The sequence below is a fragment of the Medicago sativa genome, chromosome 6, assembly GCF_051527215.1.
Source record: "Medicago sativa cultivar Bolivia chromosome 6, Bolivia_mono, whole genome shotgun sequence".
NCBI classification, from domain to species: domain Eukaryota; kingdom Viridiplantae; phylum Streptophyta; class Magnoliopsida; order Fabales; family Fabaceae; genus Medicago; species Medicago sativa.
The window spans coordinates 64,296,646-64,314,217 of NC_140754.1; the positions used below are offsets into that span (position 1 = coordinate 64,296,646).

The 17,572-nt window shown below is 34.1% G+C and overlaps 1 protein-coding gene and 1 long non-coding RNA gene across 11 annotated transcripts; both read right to left on the reverse strand.

The window, feature by feature from the left end:
- Positions 1-6,429: 6,429 nt before the first annotated feature.
- LOC146916283 (albumin-2-like) lies at positions 6,430-7,292 on the reverse strand. The gene has a single exon (XM_085716949.1). The coding sequence runs from the start codon at positions 7,235-7,237 to the stop codon at positions 6,587-6,589; it is 651 nt and encodes a 216-aa protein (XP_085573075.1). The 5' UTR covers positions 7,238-7,292; the 3' UTR covers positions 6,430-6,586.
- Positions 7,293-12,361: 5,069 nt separating this feature from the next.
- On the reverse strand, positions 12,362-17,173 carry LOC146916284 (uncharacterized). Of its 10 annotated transcripts, none has more exons than XR_015014966.1 (9): positions 16,602-17,164; positions 16,355-16,427; positions 15,777-15,866; positions 15,369-15,585; positions 14,766-14,824; positions 14,183-14,531; positions 13,089-13,168; positions 12,772-12,844; positions 12,362-12,551 (listed from the first exon to the last, which is right to left on the reverse strand). It is a non-coding gene; the product is annotated as an uncharacterized LOC146916284 (long non-coding RNA). The 10 variants fall into 10 exon arrangements; XR_015014962.1 differs by lacking the exon at positions 15,777-15,866 and adding an exon at positions 15,920-15,981 and having other exon boundaries at positions 15,369-15,578; positions 16,602-17,163; XR_015014963.1 differs by lacking the exon at positions 15,777-15,866 and adding an exon at positions 15,920-15,981 and having other exon boundaries at positions 16,602-17,163.
- Between the last annotated feature and the right edge of the window lie 399 nt (positions 17,174-17,572).

Genomic DNA, 17,572 nt, shown 5'->3' on the forward strand with positions numbered 1-17,572 from the left:
TTGATGTAATCAATCCTAATAGTAGAGACACGACTGAAGTGCAGTGAATGCAACATCTAGGATGATATTCTCATTGGAATAATCCTAGTACTTTAATGTTCATAGTCTTGGATGAACATTAAAGATCCTTTTGACATAAATCTTTGTCCATGCCTTTATTGTTGATAGATCCAAGCAGATGTACTTTTCTGGACCTTTTATTCATGTCAAGTGTGCTTGCATGTTCTTTACGTTCTTGATGAATCTGGGTTTGCTTATGAACAACCTTCTGAATTATCATCAGAACGTTCTGATCAACTCTCTGATCAACATTCTGAACTAACTTTCTGAACTTCATAATTAGTTCATGAATTTAAATGTACTTTGATTTCTTGTATCTTGGTATGATTTAAACTTTGTTTGTGTCTTGGTTAATCACTCAAGAATGCACAAATACCAAGAACTATCAAAGTCCATTAATCCTTTAATCACCATAGATGCCTTTGTTGCTTGATCCATGCAAATGTACTTTTCTGGACATATGTCCATGTCACATGTGCCTTGCATAATCTGGATCAATGTTCTTGAGGTTCTTGGCTTGTTAAGAACAACCTTCTGATCTCTGCTTGAACATTCTGATCTTCGAGCAACATTCTGATCTAACTTTCTGATCTCAGTGTTAGATCTTGAATTTAAATGTCCTTTGATTTCTTGATTCTTGGTATGATTTAAACATTGTTCATGTCTTAGTAAAATACTCAAGAGCACAAGTTAAATACCAAGGAATTAATCAAAGTCCATTAATTCTTTAATCATATTGGTTTATTATCTTTAAAATTAATTAGGGATTTTGCCTCAACAGATGTGCGTTGCTTTCATATGATTTGTGAATAAATATATGAAATGTCTGTTGATTTATGAAATGTTGTTTGATATGAATTAAAAGATAACATGTGAACTGCCGGTTGAGGAATGTTTTTATACTACATATGTTGAATGATGTGTAAGAGTTGCATTTGCACATATTGAGTGGACAATATATGCTCATGAATTTCATGGTACGTGTTAGTCAGTTGAGACACACTGATTTTATAGTACGCGTTAGTAAGTGGAGACGTGCGGGGTGTGGACTGCCGTGAAGGAACCCACCTTAAATCTATGAGAATTATTGAGTCTTGGTTGCTCGACCATTGTGGGGGGTTTACCTCAGATGTGTCAGAATGAGGACCACATGATTGCTCGACCATTGTGGGAGGTTTACCTAAGATGTGTCAGTATGAGAATCATGATTTTCTTACCCTCTACGGAGTGGATTATTCTGGAATCATTTGCGTGTGATAGGCCAGTGGAGGTTGTATCACACATGTAGAGTCTGCATTTGCTAGGCTAATTGTGCATCATTATATCTCGTGTGAAGAATGTTAAAGTGATGACATTTACCATGCTAGTATGTTATGCTTGCAGTATTTTTGTAATTATGTTGTTTTTAGATCGTGACCCTTTACATTAATCCGTGGATCGGGCTTTGCCCCATATCCAAATAGGGAGTGTGCTTTGCAGGAATAGCAAAGGCTTTGGAGGTGTAGCAGTTTGGCAGTCAGGCTTGATGCCATTGGTGGGATCTTGTACCATGTCATCCTAGCTCAGAGTTAAGGATCAGCTTAGATGTTTCACTTGTGGTGTCTTATGTTTATGTATTTTTACTTCTTTTGTCTGGGCACCGCCGTAAATGATACTACCATGAATGAATACTCGAACATTATTTCATGCTTTCGTAGTGCATGATTTGATATTAAAAGCTCATTGCCTAATATTGTTTTATAAAATGTGACATTTGATTCAGATTGTATTGTTGGTAATGCTTTCAAAATGTTTTACTTACTCTGATTTTAACTTAAAGACGACCTGAATCCTTTAGTGCATGACATTGAGTTGTAAAAAAAATAAATGCACACTTGTTTTGAAAATCGGGGTGTTACATTGTGGTATCAGCCTGGTTGTAGATTTATTTCAAGGGTTGTGAGTCGAGTGTCCTAAGCTGATCAAGAGTCAGGATTAGTGGGCATAAGCATGCTGGCCATTCCAGAATGAGCCAACAGGCCAAAAGCATGCTGGCCATTCCAGACAGTTTCGCTAATGGCGACATTCTCTGGGTAACATTATGTGAATTTCGCTATTAGCGAAATTATTTCGTTAATAGCGAGTTTCTTCAGGTCTGTGGTGTAGATTTTGCAATTTTGACCCAAAACTCGTCCAATTCGATCCTGCAATGCACTATGATCACAATGAGTGCTATTAAAGGGGGTATTTTGTAGTAGTGATTATAGAACATATTTCATGGAAATTTTAACATGAACACAACAAGATCAAAGGCAAGGGTACAAAAATCAAAATTTCCTAAACTTATCACAATTCATGTTTTCCTTGCAAAATTAATCACATAATCCCAAAGGTGGGTTCTATCTAAGAACTCAAATGATGTTTTGCAGCATTTTACAAGCTTAAAGCTCCCCAATATCAAACCCTAGCTTCTTGAGTCTCTTAATCCTCATGCTCCAATGATTTTACCATTCCAATCTTGTTGTTTCTTGCAATTTAAGACACCAAAATCCATGCTTGGCTACCCCTTATTAATCTTGAAAGAGTTTGGTGGATTTGGAGAAGGAAGGGTGGCGCCATCCTAGAGAGAAGGAGGAGAAAATTCTTTCTCTCAAACCTAGAGAGAGAAAGTGAAAGGAAAAATGAAGGAAAATGGCCCTTGTGGCCTTAAATAGCCCCTTGCGGCTTTTTACCACTTCGCCCTTTGCCTTAATCGTGTTTAGCCTGACACTGATACATAAACTCATGCTTAACTGATATCATTTGATAAACATTCTCCGTCACTGATGGCTCAACTCGTATTTGATTGACGTTACATAGTAATATCTTTCGTCGTACTTAACATTCTTCATCACTTAACCTCTGATACATCTGATGGGTAAAATTCTTATTGCTGAGGAGCGGGATGTTACAGATTCCTTGTACCCACATGCATTATTCCTTGTTTTTCATGGTTGAACATAGGTGTTTTGACTAAAATTTCCATTTCTGTGCGTTTCTGGAGTTGAAAATAGGGGGTAGGACTAAAACTGCAAAAAAATGATAGTTTAAGGACGATTTTGTTCGATTAGAAAAAGACAGGACCATTTTCGTGAACAGATCAACAACACACACCTTGTACATTGATTTGTTGAAAGCAAATATTAAAATCACAATAAAGTAAATAGAGATCGGATATTTATTAAATCATCACATGAAGAAAGGAACCAAACAACGACACACACATCTTACATTAATTTGTTGAAAGCAAACATTAAAATTAAAATAACAATACAACAAAGACATGATCGTCTAAAAAAACACAGGATATATGGGGCAAACAACCAAGTGTCAGCCTACAACATATATTGAACAACAATAACATGAGTTTCGGCATATATTGAACCATATTGAGACCATATATGCACAACTAGAAAAAACTGATTTAATGAAGAAGATCTAGAAAGAAATATGAAATTTGTTTCTCTAATTAATCACAATTTTGTGAGATTTATAGAGAGATTTCTTATTTTTCCTGTCACCGATCTTTGTCACTATTTCATTTGTTCTAGAAGTGATACATGATCATATATAGTATTATTGTTAGGAAACATGATATCCATGAAGGAATGAGAGAAAACTAAGAGAATCTTTCTATTGATGATAAAAGTGAATGATACAAATGATAAGAGATACCTTCTAATGAGGTGGTTACAAGTATATATACTACTATATGACTAATGCTAACTTGTAACTAACCTATATTTCTAATAGTCCCCCGCAAGTTGGAAGGTGGTCACAACACTTCCAACTTGGGATGAGAAATACAAAAGTACATCAAACAAAAGAAATTACAAGAAGAGATGCCGGAAACACATCGGCCAAGAGCATAGTCAACAACCAAATGCTTATCCAACAAGAGAAAACCACAACTCAAGGTTTAACCGCTTGAAGGAAGAAGCAACAAATCAACGCTTAACCACCATTGGCAGAAGCAATCATCAACAAAGCCAATTAAGGCACAACGCTTAACCACCAAGCAGAAACTATATGTAAAGTTTAACCACTTAGCAGAAGCACAACAACGCTTAACCATCCATGACAGAAGCACAACAACAAGGCTTAACCATCATGGACAGAAGCACAAGAAGAAGGAAAAGAAACGACGCTTAACCATCCTTGGACAGAAGCACAACGCTTAACCATTCATGACGGAAGCTTATCAACATGGCTGATCCATCATGAACAGAAGCACAATACAAGAATCAAAACCATAGGCAAAAAAAATAATGCTTCCAAAATTGAAGCTTAAAAACCAACAAAAGAGTTTGCAAATGTCACTATGCTAGACAAACCAAAAACAAACTTCAACAACGATCCAGGAAAGCTAGGCAATGCAGCAGAATTTGGTGTTCAAAAAAGAAGGGAGCTCCACCATGCTAGAACTCAACAAAGAAACCAACATGTGGAAAAACTAGAACTTGAATCAATATAGAAGCTCAAAATTCCTTTGATACTTCATATCACCAGAGACCAAAAAACAATTATTACACAATCTGGTAACTCAGAATTAGGGATTGTGAACAGCCACAAACATATGCTTCACATCAATTGAAAACACCAAACTGATTTGTACCATAAGTCTCACCAAATACCAATCATAAGCAAAGGCAGGGACCAAAGACTTCTATAATGATGCAGGACCAAATAGCAGGAGGCAATGAATCACAAGCATCCAGCAAAGAATCCAACCAAAGCCAACAAAAATTGCACATAACAAGCAACCATATTATTGTTCCAAAACAGAACTGGTTGGGAGAGAACCTTCAACATTCTATAATACATGTAACAAGGCTTCAATAAGCGAATCAACAACATCACACCAAACAGTTCAGCTCACAGTAGGTCAAAACAATCACCATTGCATCACCAAAACACTCAGTATGCAAGATAAACCTTTCAATAAATTCCAAACAACATCACAACAACCTCTATACCACTGAGAGTATAATACGCAAACGGCAATCACCAATGATCCACAATTAATGAACAAAAGTGTTGAAAAATCATCTTGAACTATCTCAATTAATTGGAAACAGGATGCATCCATACACCAAGGAATAACCAAAACTAGTGTATCATCATAACTAACCAAAAGGATTTATAGGCAGCAACTTCAAACCATGAGTAATGAAATATCAAATGCAAACAATTACCATGTAACAATGAACTAGCTAACCCATGGAAGCAAGAACTGGAATGTGTTACCATAGAATAACAATTGCTCACAAACCAGATACGGTAACAGGAGAAAACCAAGCACCAAGACCGTATGTAGTGTGTAACAGCCCAAATAACCATTCCAACACAAGTGAACCAAAAACATAAGGTAGTAGAATCCAACTCTGTCTCCAAAACCAATCATCAATACTCCACAAAGTGCATCATCTGTACTGCAATAAAATTCATTCTCTGTGCCTCCATAAACAGAACCAGCAACATCGATCATAATAGCAAAAATCATGATAAGAAAATCCAATTGAACAAGAAGCAACCAACTCTGAATCATCACACAACATTGATCAATGGAAATCAGTTCGGATCATCATACCATAAGAATTGTACACCGGATTGCAGTATCAGATAAAAGACGAATTCACAGACACAGAAAATAACAAAGAAACATCAAACAGAATGGATTATAGAACTAAGAAACCCTAGAAATTGGGGAAAATGACTCATAAAAGAATTGTGATAAAGAGGAGGGGCAAAATGAAATCGAACAAGAAGATGAGACAATTAGTTCATATCAAACTCAATCAAAGACGATCAGATTGATAATCGAAACCGAAACCGAAAAAGACGAATGAGATAGAAAGGAACTTCAGCGAAAAGAGGAAGGAAATCACGTAAAGTAGACGATGAAAACGAAATCGAAAACCCTAAAAATTGGGGAAAAATCACGAAGGAGAAATTTCAATTAATGACAGAATCGTAATCACATTGCAAGAAGATGAATTAGTGTTCAGTCAAAGAAGAAAAGAACACGAGATTGTGAAACCCTAAGATTTGGGGAATTAGAAACATGAACGATGAGACGCAAAAAGAACAATTGAAGCAAGGAAAATAGACGAAACAGAAATTGAACCAAGAAAATCGATCCAGGATTGGAAAGAAGAATTCCGAGAAAATGGATTTTGTCGAGAAAGTGAAAGAAAAGAGAAAAAGAAAGAAAGAAAAAAAAACTCCAGAATGAGAAAGAGAAGAAAGAAAAAGAGAAAATTAAATTTTCTCAAGAAAATGCAGCGGAAAATATCCTTCAAGGTGGATACCAAAGTAGCTCTGATACCATGTTAGGAAACATGATATCCATGAAGGAATGAGAGAAAACTAAGAGAATCTTTCTATTGATGATAAAAGTGAATGATACAAATGATAAGAGATACCTTCTAATGAGGTGGTTACAAGTATATATACTACTATATGACTAATGCTAACTTGTAACTAACCTATATTTCTAATAATTATATTATATTATGCCACGAAGAGTCGGCCATTCATCATGGATTCGTTTGATACCACCAATAAATTGAAGGGAAAGATTAACACGTGCACAATGTTCTCCTTTGAAAATGAAAATTTCAGTCCCACCGTAAGCAGTAAAAGCTGCATCAATACCCTCTTGAAAGACCGTATTGACAAATGCCGGAAAAAGATTGGTAATGTGTAGAACATTATAAACATAATTGGAGTTATAGTTTAAAAACCCGCACATATTTCCTTTGAATAAAACAGCCTCGCTCGAACAATCGAGCCTAAATGCTGCATCTATTCCATATGCAAACGGTGTTGTCTCGAGAGAAGGAAACATGGAAACAATTTCAACAGGACCTAAAACTATTCTGGCAGCTGCAGGACCAGAACATGGAGCATAATCTGTTTTGACGCATTGACTTTTAGAGAAAAAGTATGCAACATTGCCTTCGGTTTCAAATGAAGAATCTATTCCCCTTTTAAATATCGTTTTGGAAAACATTGGAAACCCTGCATCAATATCAACCGGACAACTGATAAAATCTTTATCATGATAATCCAAAATCACATACCTTTCTTTCACGAAAAGGTAACATTCATTAGGCCTGGATGAACGGAATGCAGCACCTATGAGACTAGCTTGCATTTTTCTTGAATGATTGTTTTTTATTCCTGTATTCTATTTAACAACAAAAAGGATATGAGATGTTTTTCTTTCAGTTTGTAAAGGTCTATGCTTATATAGATGCTATGGTAATGTGAACACAAAATGTCAAATTTGAAATTGAAGTCGAAAACACGTTTAGACACTTGACCTCTTTAAAGCCGCAATGAATATGGGAGACATTGCACATGTTTGCATGTTTCCAACTAACAAAGACTGGTTTGGTGTATTTAAACAATTATTAAGTCACCGGTTTAATTATTTAGTTAAATCCAACTTTCTCGATATATAGTTTATAATGACCAAGAAAATTAACAAAGTCTTGTCTTGGAGTTGGACTACTTAACGAGGGCTACAAAAATCATGAAATGCATGAAATAAGACACGAGGAATGTTAGTTATACTCACTTTTGAACATTCTCTCTTGCATTCACTCTTTTATTGGATGTAATCCATGTAGTATATCTCACCACTTTGTGTGGATTCTATTTCCAAAGTGTAGACTCACAATGATTTAAACCAACAAAAAAATGACTATTAAAGAAAGTGTTGTTAGCACTACTCGATGAGACATTGCACACGTTTGCATGTTTCCAAGCAACAAAGTCAAGTTTGGTGTCTTTAAACAATTATTACGTCACAGGTATAATTAGTAGTTAAATCCAACTTTCTCAATATATAGTTGATAAATGACCAAGAAAATTAACAAAGTATTCTCTTGGAGTTGGGCTTCTTTACGAGGGCTATACAAATCATGAATTAAATGAAGTTTTGTTAAGAATCATGAAATTGGAGTCCAGGAAATCATCCATATTTGGCACAGAGCAACCAGATAAGTGAGTTGGATATCATACTTTAACCTTAATGTCATCGGTTTATTGGTCCTTGTTTACACTGATTTTTGGTAAACAACCGCTGGTTTAAAAAATAGTTACTTGCAAGATCAACCAGTAAATCTTAGGAGCATATTTGTGCTTTTGTGTTTTTTCAAGAAATGTAAAGTTCTTAAAAGGTTAAGTAAAACAAAAAGAATAAAAGCAATCGAACTCAACCCAGTTGAATTCAATCGAATGTTGTTAAGTAAGAAACAAAGAAATTGTTCAAAATGAACAAGTAAAATGCAAAGACATTTAAGAAAAAGAACTGAAATTGCATTGATCGAATGTAAATTGGTACACAGATTCATACATTGCAACTTGTGACTCGTTTCTCGCTTCCATACGGATAATTTGAGTGTAAGTTTTGTATGATTGAATTGCGACCTCTTTTCCTTAGGAAAAACTACTATTTATACAAATAGGAATAACTAACTACAAATTCAAACATATAACTATAGAAAACTAACAAATCTTATCCATCCAATTTGAATTTCGAACGCGCCTTTAGAAATGGCTGTTGCTTGTCCTTATCCGAAACGATAACCGTTCCTCGATAGGATTCGTCTGTCGAACTGGAACACGCGCTCCCAACAAGTCCAACTTCGATAAACACTTGAGAACAGTTCTTCATTTCTTCGATGACAAGGTTAACTCTCTGAGTGGGCCACATTCCAGTCATTGGGAACTACCACTTTGTAAAAAACTGTCAATGCAAGATGTTGACACATGTCCAGATCAAAAGGCTATAAAACATAAAGCTTTTACCTTTACCTTCTCACTTTCCAACTTTTCCCTTTTCACTGTTCATTCTTCTCCTTCGCAAAGAAGCTCTACAAAAGAAACCCCTTTCAAAATTTCATCTTTTCCCAGAAAAATCATACCGTTTTGTTCGTCGTTTCATTTACTAAACTGTTTGCCATGACGAATGCGGAAAAGGATTTTTTTTTGTCAATTTTTATTATTTGAAATGTTTTTGTTTTTTTATTTAATATTTTTAACCTAAAAATTATTAAAGCGTGACGAGAAAATAAAGCGCGCGGGGGGATTTTCGTCAAGACGTTGGATCAAAACGAAACCCCTTTCCCTTGGATATAAACTAAAGCTAAATTTTTTGCATTTTTTTTGATATATGAGAAATAAATAAATAATAAACAAGACATTACATAGTTTTTGTGATTTTCGACACTGCTAACCCTAAGACACAATATGAGCATAAAACAATAAACTGAATAGGGACTATGTTCTTAAGTTCATTCTTAATTTCGAAGGGACATTATAAATTGAAGGGACTATGGCCTTAAGAACAACCTTTTAAACCGAAGGGACAGAAAAAGAGGGAGAAGAAAAAAATAGCTCGTCAACACAAGCTAAATGAGGGAGAATAGAGAAAAGTTCTTTGACAACTCAAGATAAGTTTTGATGTGTGTTTTTGTTAGGAATGAGAGCTCTATTTATAGGTGAGGAGGTTGATGAAAATGGAAAACTGGTTTAATGGATTTTGATGGTGATTTGATTGGTGTTTAATGGTGAATTTTGAAAGAGGAATGTGAAAGTTGACACTTGGCTTGGAAAATTTTGGACCTTGCACATTTTATTTTTGGACCTATTCTAAGTAATAAATAAAAAGAAAATAACCTAAAACAAACAAAATAAAAATAATAAAATAAAATAAAAGATGGAAATAAAATAAAATAAAAACTAATAAAATAAAATAAAATAAAATAAAAGACTAATAATAAAATAAAAAAAGCTGACCCGAAAACGAACCAAAAATGAGGTATTTTAAAACATCTCTCTGCCGGAATTTTCTTTGAAAAGCCAATGAATATTCTGGGTCAGAGAACATATGAAAGTGGGCCAATGAATTTTCTTCGTCCGGAGATTTGAAGATGAATTCTTTGATTTGACGGATGAATTCTTTGATTTGACGGGCCGAAGAGACTTAAATACAGAGTACGCCTTTTTTTACCCTAAGATACTATGAAATGCTCGTGATGCAAGTATGAATGCAGGACATCAAAGATAATTTGACTGAGGATAGAAACAACAACAGGATACCCAAGTTCATTCGAAGAAAGGGATCCGACTCCGCTAGGGGTAGTGTGGTTTCACTGGAGTAAATGGTTGTCTACTATCGTATTGATAGTTGTATATACAAAATAAAATGATCACTCAAATAATATATTTAGCCAAAAAATAATTATATTTCTTAAAATATTTAGAACAGTTGAATAAAGGTTAATGAAAGGTTGTAAGTTACAAATTAAAATAATTATATTGATAAACTCATTAGTTACATTTTTATTAATTACTAATGTCTTATTATATTTTTATAGAGACTTTGCCACACAAACCTTTGAACTAATATTTTTCATATTACCTAGCTATGATAAATAAGACTTCTATTTATGATGTACATATTGTTAAGCATTGAGTAAGACATTAGTTGTAACATTTTGATCCATTGAAGATGGTGTTTGTTTAAACTTGTCAACAAGTTTTGAATTTTTAATAGGATTCTTATGTGATGAGATTCAGATCAGTACAGTTGCGTGACTGGAGTAAGTCAAAAAGGTATGAATATTATTAAGGGATAAAAAAAAACTCTCTATACAGGCGGCAACTTCGTGGTTCTTATATAAACTTCCTGCTCGGAGTAGCAGTGAACGTTCGGGGTTTTGTTTTGTCGTGGTGAATGTTATACAATAGATAACCATTTGAGAGGTTTGTGTAGTTTTGAGGCCTCTATCGAGAGGAAATCGAATGGGTGATGAAGCCTGAAGAAAATTCAGGAGAGAATTTTTGTTACGAGAGGTGATTAAAATGATAGATATGGAAGGTTAAGAGAGTATAACGCTTGAACTGAGGATCTTCACCATTGTATGAGGGTTGATAATGCAATTTTGTGAATATTAGGTGGTTTTTCTTCGTCGGCAAGAAGCAAGATGACTAGAGAAAATGATGGAAATTGATGTTGATGTGGAGTGGTTAGATTCCTTGTGCCTCGGGATAGACCTGAGTGCAGGTTGCAAGGAACACTAGTACAGTTTGGTTAAGATGGTCTACGCCATCATCATGACTGCTAGCTATCTATTGGAAAATTGGGGAACTGATCGTCCTTAATGTGTTGTTGATAGAAAGTGAACACCGTGTTGAATGGAACAATTCGATCTTACCCAGTGTTGTAGTGTGAAATTTTTGGAGGGTAGACGCGGAGACATTGAGAATTTTGAATTGTGGACCTAGGCTCCTGAGGGACCTAGTGATGTGTTTGTGTTTTCTTTGAGATGAACCTGAGTGGAGGACTCAAGATGTGATGTCTACCTGGTGGTTTAGATTTTGAAGTTTGTGCGACTTTGTAAAGGGTAAAGTAGGTGTAATATTCATGTTGGTGTTGGTATTAGTAATGACTAGATAAGTTGTTACTCTTATCTTAGTTTCGAGGACGAAACTTCTTTTTGGAGGGTAGTAATGTAAGACCCGTAATTTAGATGCAACTAAATTTAGGGCTTTGTATCTTTTTATGCTTTCTTTGTTAATAAATGAATTTATGAAATGTCTTGACATTGTCGAAATTTAAAAAATTATGTTTTCTATCCATTTTGAGAAAACGTGTTGGATGTACTTGTCTAAATTTTCAAAGGATCAAGAGCGTCATGAAAATTTAAACAATAACTTTATACATTGTTAGAATGGAAAAATGATCCCATTATACTTCTCCAAATTTTGGAAATGAGATTTTTGTCGAAAAGTTATTTTGATTTCGAAGCTATTATTTTGAATGAAAAACTGGTTGAGCAATTTAACTACTACAAGAAAAACTGCATTTTGCGACCTTTAAAATGGCAGATTGCGACTGTTAGAAGGGTCGCAGATGTACAATTGCGACCCTTCCCCAACAGTCACGGATGTTGGGGTCGCAAGTGTCTTTTGCGACCCTTCATAGAACAGCCGCACCAACTGCCGCAAAAGGCACTGCGACAGTTGCTAAGGGTCGCAAATGAGGAGATTCAAATAGATTTCAAGGGACTTGCGACAGTTGGGGAAGGGTCGCAGATGCATAAAATTTATTTATTAAAAAAACATTGCGACAGTTTGCAAGGGTCGCAGATGTTGAGTTAATTTAAAAAAAAAAATCAGTTTTTTCCTGAATTTTTAATAGAACTATTTACTAATAAAAAATATATAAAACTAAAATAATTCATAATAACAAATATGAACAAATTCATAAACTAAAATATGAATTTTACATTCATATAAAATACAAACAAGTGATACAATAAGGTTTCTTGAGTTCCTAACATGAAAATTTAATCAATTATGTAGATGATATTTGGCGAGGAAGTTGTTTTGATCAACTAGAGATGAATAGACTCCAAAGAATGCTATGCTCTGTTTGGTGATCCTAAGTCTTCCGCCTAAAAATAAGTCAAAGATTATATAAGACACATCAATTAACAAAAATAAGCAATAATGTCACGCAAGTCATGATTCTAACTTATCGCGCAATTAAACTTATAATTACTTTCTGATATATTTGTCAAAAATAACCACTATGGAATAACCATTAGCTATTTATCACAGAGAAGCTTACAAGACCAATTAATTGCATTCAATGTGAAACAAATAAATCATTACCCTTTCATTCAAAACACCAGTCTTGAGTTCAAGCAAAACTCCAGGTACTCCAGTATGGATGCTAGACCAGCATCTGAACCCTCCAAATTTAGTGAAGGAACTCAATAATTAAAAAAATTAGTGAAGTGAAGGAAAGGAAAGAAATATTACACTTACATTTAAAAGAGGGTGACTACAAGGTCTAGTTTTTGAACAAGAATATTATAACCAATATATAGACTATTGTTGAACATGAATATTATAACCAAGTAAATATATTTGATGAAGTTGATCTCAAAGACTCTCAATTTCTAGAACAAAAGGTTAAAGTGACATACCTAGAGCCTTATTGTTAGAGACTTGGCTACTTGCCGACTAGTTTTCGAGGTTCATCATTTAGAGCAGATACATTCTTAACCTGTAACATGTTACATACCACTCCTCATCACTAGTGTTTCCAAAACCTTGTACTCCTATTTTGATGCTAAACATGTAATACACACACCTAGCTGAATGATTGCATATGCTAAACATGGAAAATTCAATTGGTGCAATAATTGGTACATTTGTATAGAAAGTTAGAAACCACCAAATTCATGAATAAGAAATTATAGAGTTCATGAATAATTCACTTAGTTGCTGCAAAAATAATTAACGTTGAAAAAGGAACATTTTTTTTAATGGTATCTGCTACTGTTGCTGCAAAGTTCACTTAGCTCTTTCTCTTACAAGGTAAATTGTGATCATTGAAGACGTGACCCCTTAATATACATTTCAAACACCTAAACGTGCCTACCCTTGTTATCTTTAACTTCTGAACAACATATTAATATACATTTCAAACACCTAAACGTGTCTACCCTTGTTATCTTCAACTTCTGAACAACATATCAGAACATCCTAAAGTGCTAAAGACATTGATATACAAAACATAACATACATAATGTATTGTTGTTATTCAAAGACAAAGTTCCTACTCATTCTAAAGGAACACATCCAACCATGAACAAATCCCATTCTTATCTCCACAAGTAAGTTAGTGATATGGACCTCACATAATGGTAGTGTCAAACATATGCATGTGAAATCAAATAGCATAAAAGTATTAGACAACTAGCCAAAACATAGAATTGTAACATAAGACCATCAGTTCTCAATGCATTTTGACAATGTAGGTTGAAAATACGAATTGGAGAGACGAATCAAATAATTTGATAATAATTTGTGGAATTAGACTGAATCAAGTGTCTTGGGACAATAGTTCTCAAAGCCTAATTTAGAAAGAGCATCATGTCCAAAAATACGAAAGTGAAAATTCCATCCTCAACATAATGCACTTAGAAAAAATTCCATTTTAGTTTTAAGTTAATTAGAGAATATGGTCATAAACAAGGATTAGGGGATTCCACACACACATATTTCCATATGTTACCTTCATTGAAAGCCATTTGTGTCTTTTCTATGTTCAGGAACTTCATTGTGCCTTGTTCATTGTTGCAACTTAAAAAAACAAGCCAAGACCCAATATATATATATATATATATATATATATATATATATATATATATATATCTTTACCAAAGTAACCCTGGAAAGAACATGGAAAGATAGTCATATAATGTGAATTACTTAGGAACAATTCAAAAACTAACCTTCAAAATAATAGATTGAAGTCGTGTGTGAATTTGTTGAATGCATTTTCCATTGTTTGAGTCCAAAACTCAGTACTGCTTCTACAACCTCTTACTCGTCATCTATAATTATCAAAGGGATCGGCATTCCTACAAAATTTCCTGGCAATTTTTAAAGTAAACTAAAGCATTGTATAACAGTAACACACACAGAGAGAGAGAGAGAGAGAGAGAGAGAGAGAGACACACAGAGACACACACGCGCGCGCACACTTGTGAACCTAGTTATTTATCTCCAAAAGGGCTGACATAGTTACACACTTATGCAGAACACATACAAATCTTCATAAAAGAAAAATTCTCCAAAAGGGCTTACATAGGTACCTGGTTAAATGCCAAGCTCTCCGCAAGAAAGAATAGTCTTTCATCTCCAAAATTGTGCCCTGCCACATCATATGTATGATAACTGAGTTTTTCTTTATCAATGCATTTAAATCAATAATACACACGGATTAAAAGGGTCATGCCAATACAGAATTAGTTTTTTTTCATTTAAATTTAATGAATTTGATTTATATATCAATTTATATCTATGGACTGTAATATAAAAAACACATGGTTTAAAGTGATTTTCAAAACAAATTTGATACTTGGAATACCCTAAGAATATATGGAACTAATTTTATGAGTAACTTCATTCATTGTCCCTGTTTATAATGTGGTCAAAATGTAGAATGATCACACTAACTAGAGCAAGATCGTCAACCAAAGAATCAAATAATTATCACTAAAATCAAATCCAGTCCAACCAAATATGAGTGGACTTTTAAATAGACAACTTAAATCGGAGATTTTAAAATAAAATCAACTTGTAATTCCTAACTCACCAATAATGCATTTCATATGTAAAATCAAGTCAAATACCTCAAGTTTTTTTGAGAGGAAAACCATAAACACATTTTTCAGATATCAATCCAGCCAGCATACCTGACATATCAGTATATGAAAATGACCTCGGTTCTCGAGTAAACTCATTCAGTTTCTGTTTAGATTGGCTCTCAATCTTCGCCCCAAGCTGAGACAACAAATTTGTACCAGCAGCAAAAGACCATTTCAATCCTTGTGAAGCAGATTGGCTTTCAGCTGTCGCAGACTTTGATTGCTTTGGAGTTGGAACAAGAAGCTTCCCCACCAAAACTGTAAGCTGAAAACAAATTAGTACCACCACAATTATGAAAGTTTACAAATAATGCATATTTGCAATCACAAAAAGAGAAATATAATAATAACAGTAAAACACCACCCAACTAGAAACTACATATACTTCAAAATGTCTAGCATACTGGTTTTGATACATACTCCAGAATCTAAACTAAATTATTATGACAAGATTACCACACTAGAACACAACGATCATAAGTCAAATCCAGAATTTCCATTGCAACATTCCATTGGCAGTTAGACACATAAACTCCAGCACAATACCTTATGAAAAATAAATAAATAACATGGATTAAAATTTAGAACTAGTATCTTACCTTTTCAGAGACAAGTGTACTTGATGAAAAGGAATGCTATTAAATCAACCAAAGCTAGCAAACTTCAATTAGGTAAAGATGATATGTAAAACAAAGAAAAGGTGTTAATTGCTATTCTATAAGGTTTCTAATAAAAAACAGTACTGAGTTGCATAAATATAGCTCAACTAAAAGTTTAAATTTAAAAACTAAATTTAGTGTATTGAATTGTAGGTCAGCCAACTACCATGAGGGAGTCAATCATAAGTCTCAACTCTACAAAATAGATAAAATTTCAAGTTGGAATTCTAAACACAGTGACACGCAACAACAACAACAACATCTCATAATCTTCATTAACAAACACATTGACATTTCAATTCTTAAACCTGACATTACAAGTATTCAATTCAAAATTCATCAAAAACACAACTAAGTGTCAAGAGAAGGGTTTACCTCAAGAAGGTGCAGTAAGAGATCTGAATTGTGGAGGACACTGGCACCCAACCGCGAAAACGAAATGCACTAACTGAAATAACTCAAGAAAATCTCAAATCAATGAATCACACGGGATTAAAAATATCAAGAAATTAACAAAAAAATTACTCAAATCAACAGAAAAGCAGAAAATTTTAAAAATCAAATTCTTAGATAAACAAAAAATAAATTATAACCGAAAAGGAAGAAGTGGTGAAATTATAACCTGGAAAAAGGAAGAGGTGGAGAAACAACAGTGAGGAATTGAACAAAGCTTCTATTGAGATTGAATCTGAATCTAAACTGAACAAAGCTTTGATGTGGAAGAGGTGAATGAGAGAACCGAACAAAGCTTTGAGGAGGAAGATGTGATTGAGTGAACTGGTTGAGATTGCAAAAAGGAAAAGTGAGGAATTGAGCAAAGCTTTGAGGGAACAGTAATTCGATTTTAGATTGGGTGAGAGCAAAGCTTCGATTGAGGAAATCTTAGAGGGGAACAGTGACCGATTTCAGATTGAGTGAGAGGGTTAGTGACGGTGAGAGAAAAGCCTTGAGGGGAAATTGAGAATGAGGAATAAAATTGGTTTTAGGGTTTTCAAGTTATGAGAGGGCTACTGAAAGTAAGAAAGCGGGAGACAAAATATTTGGGGAAAAAGCTATAAGTTAAAGGCGCTTGGAAAAAAAACCCAAAAAACCTGCGACAGTTGGGCCTACCAGTCGCAGTAACTGTCGTAAATGTCTATTCTGCGACAGTTCAAAGATAAGGGTCGCAATGTAAGTGTCGCAAAATGCTAATTTTCTTGTATGTAGATCTAGAATTGATTCACATGTGTTGTTTTCTACTTTGTGTGATTGAGTATGACTTTCATAATAGTTGCTAACCATGAAATGTGAATATGTCTTTATGACATAAGTTGTTTAAATTGATTTTCTAGGCGAAAATAATTTAAAGTGATGTTTGGTGACCACAGACCAAGATTCATCTGTTGTTCAAATTTTATCAGACTCATTTTGTCACAAAAATATAAATCAAGGATCTGTATATCGAGTATAATGATGATTTGATATCATTATAATTTTTTATGTTGTTGAACAAAAATTTTATCGGATAATAATTTGTTCGCAGAACGACAAAAATAATATTATTGGTAATTTATTGTATGACTTATATTTACTGTGGAGTTCATCCGTGACCGA

Bases quoted from the DNA above. Each gene is read 5' to 3' on its own strand.
- LOC146916283 (XM_085716949.1), bottom strand. From the start codon at position 7,237: ATGCAAGCTAGTCTCATAGGTGCTGCATTCCGTTCATCCAGGCCTAAT.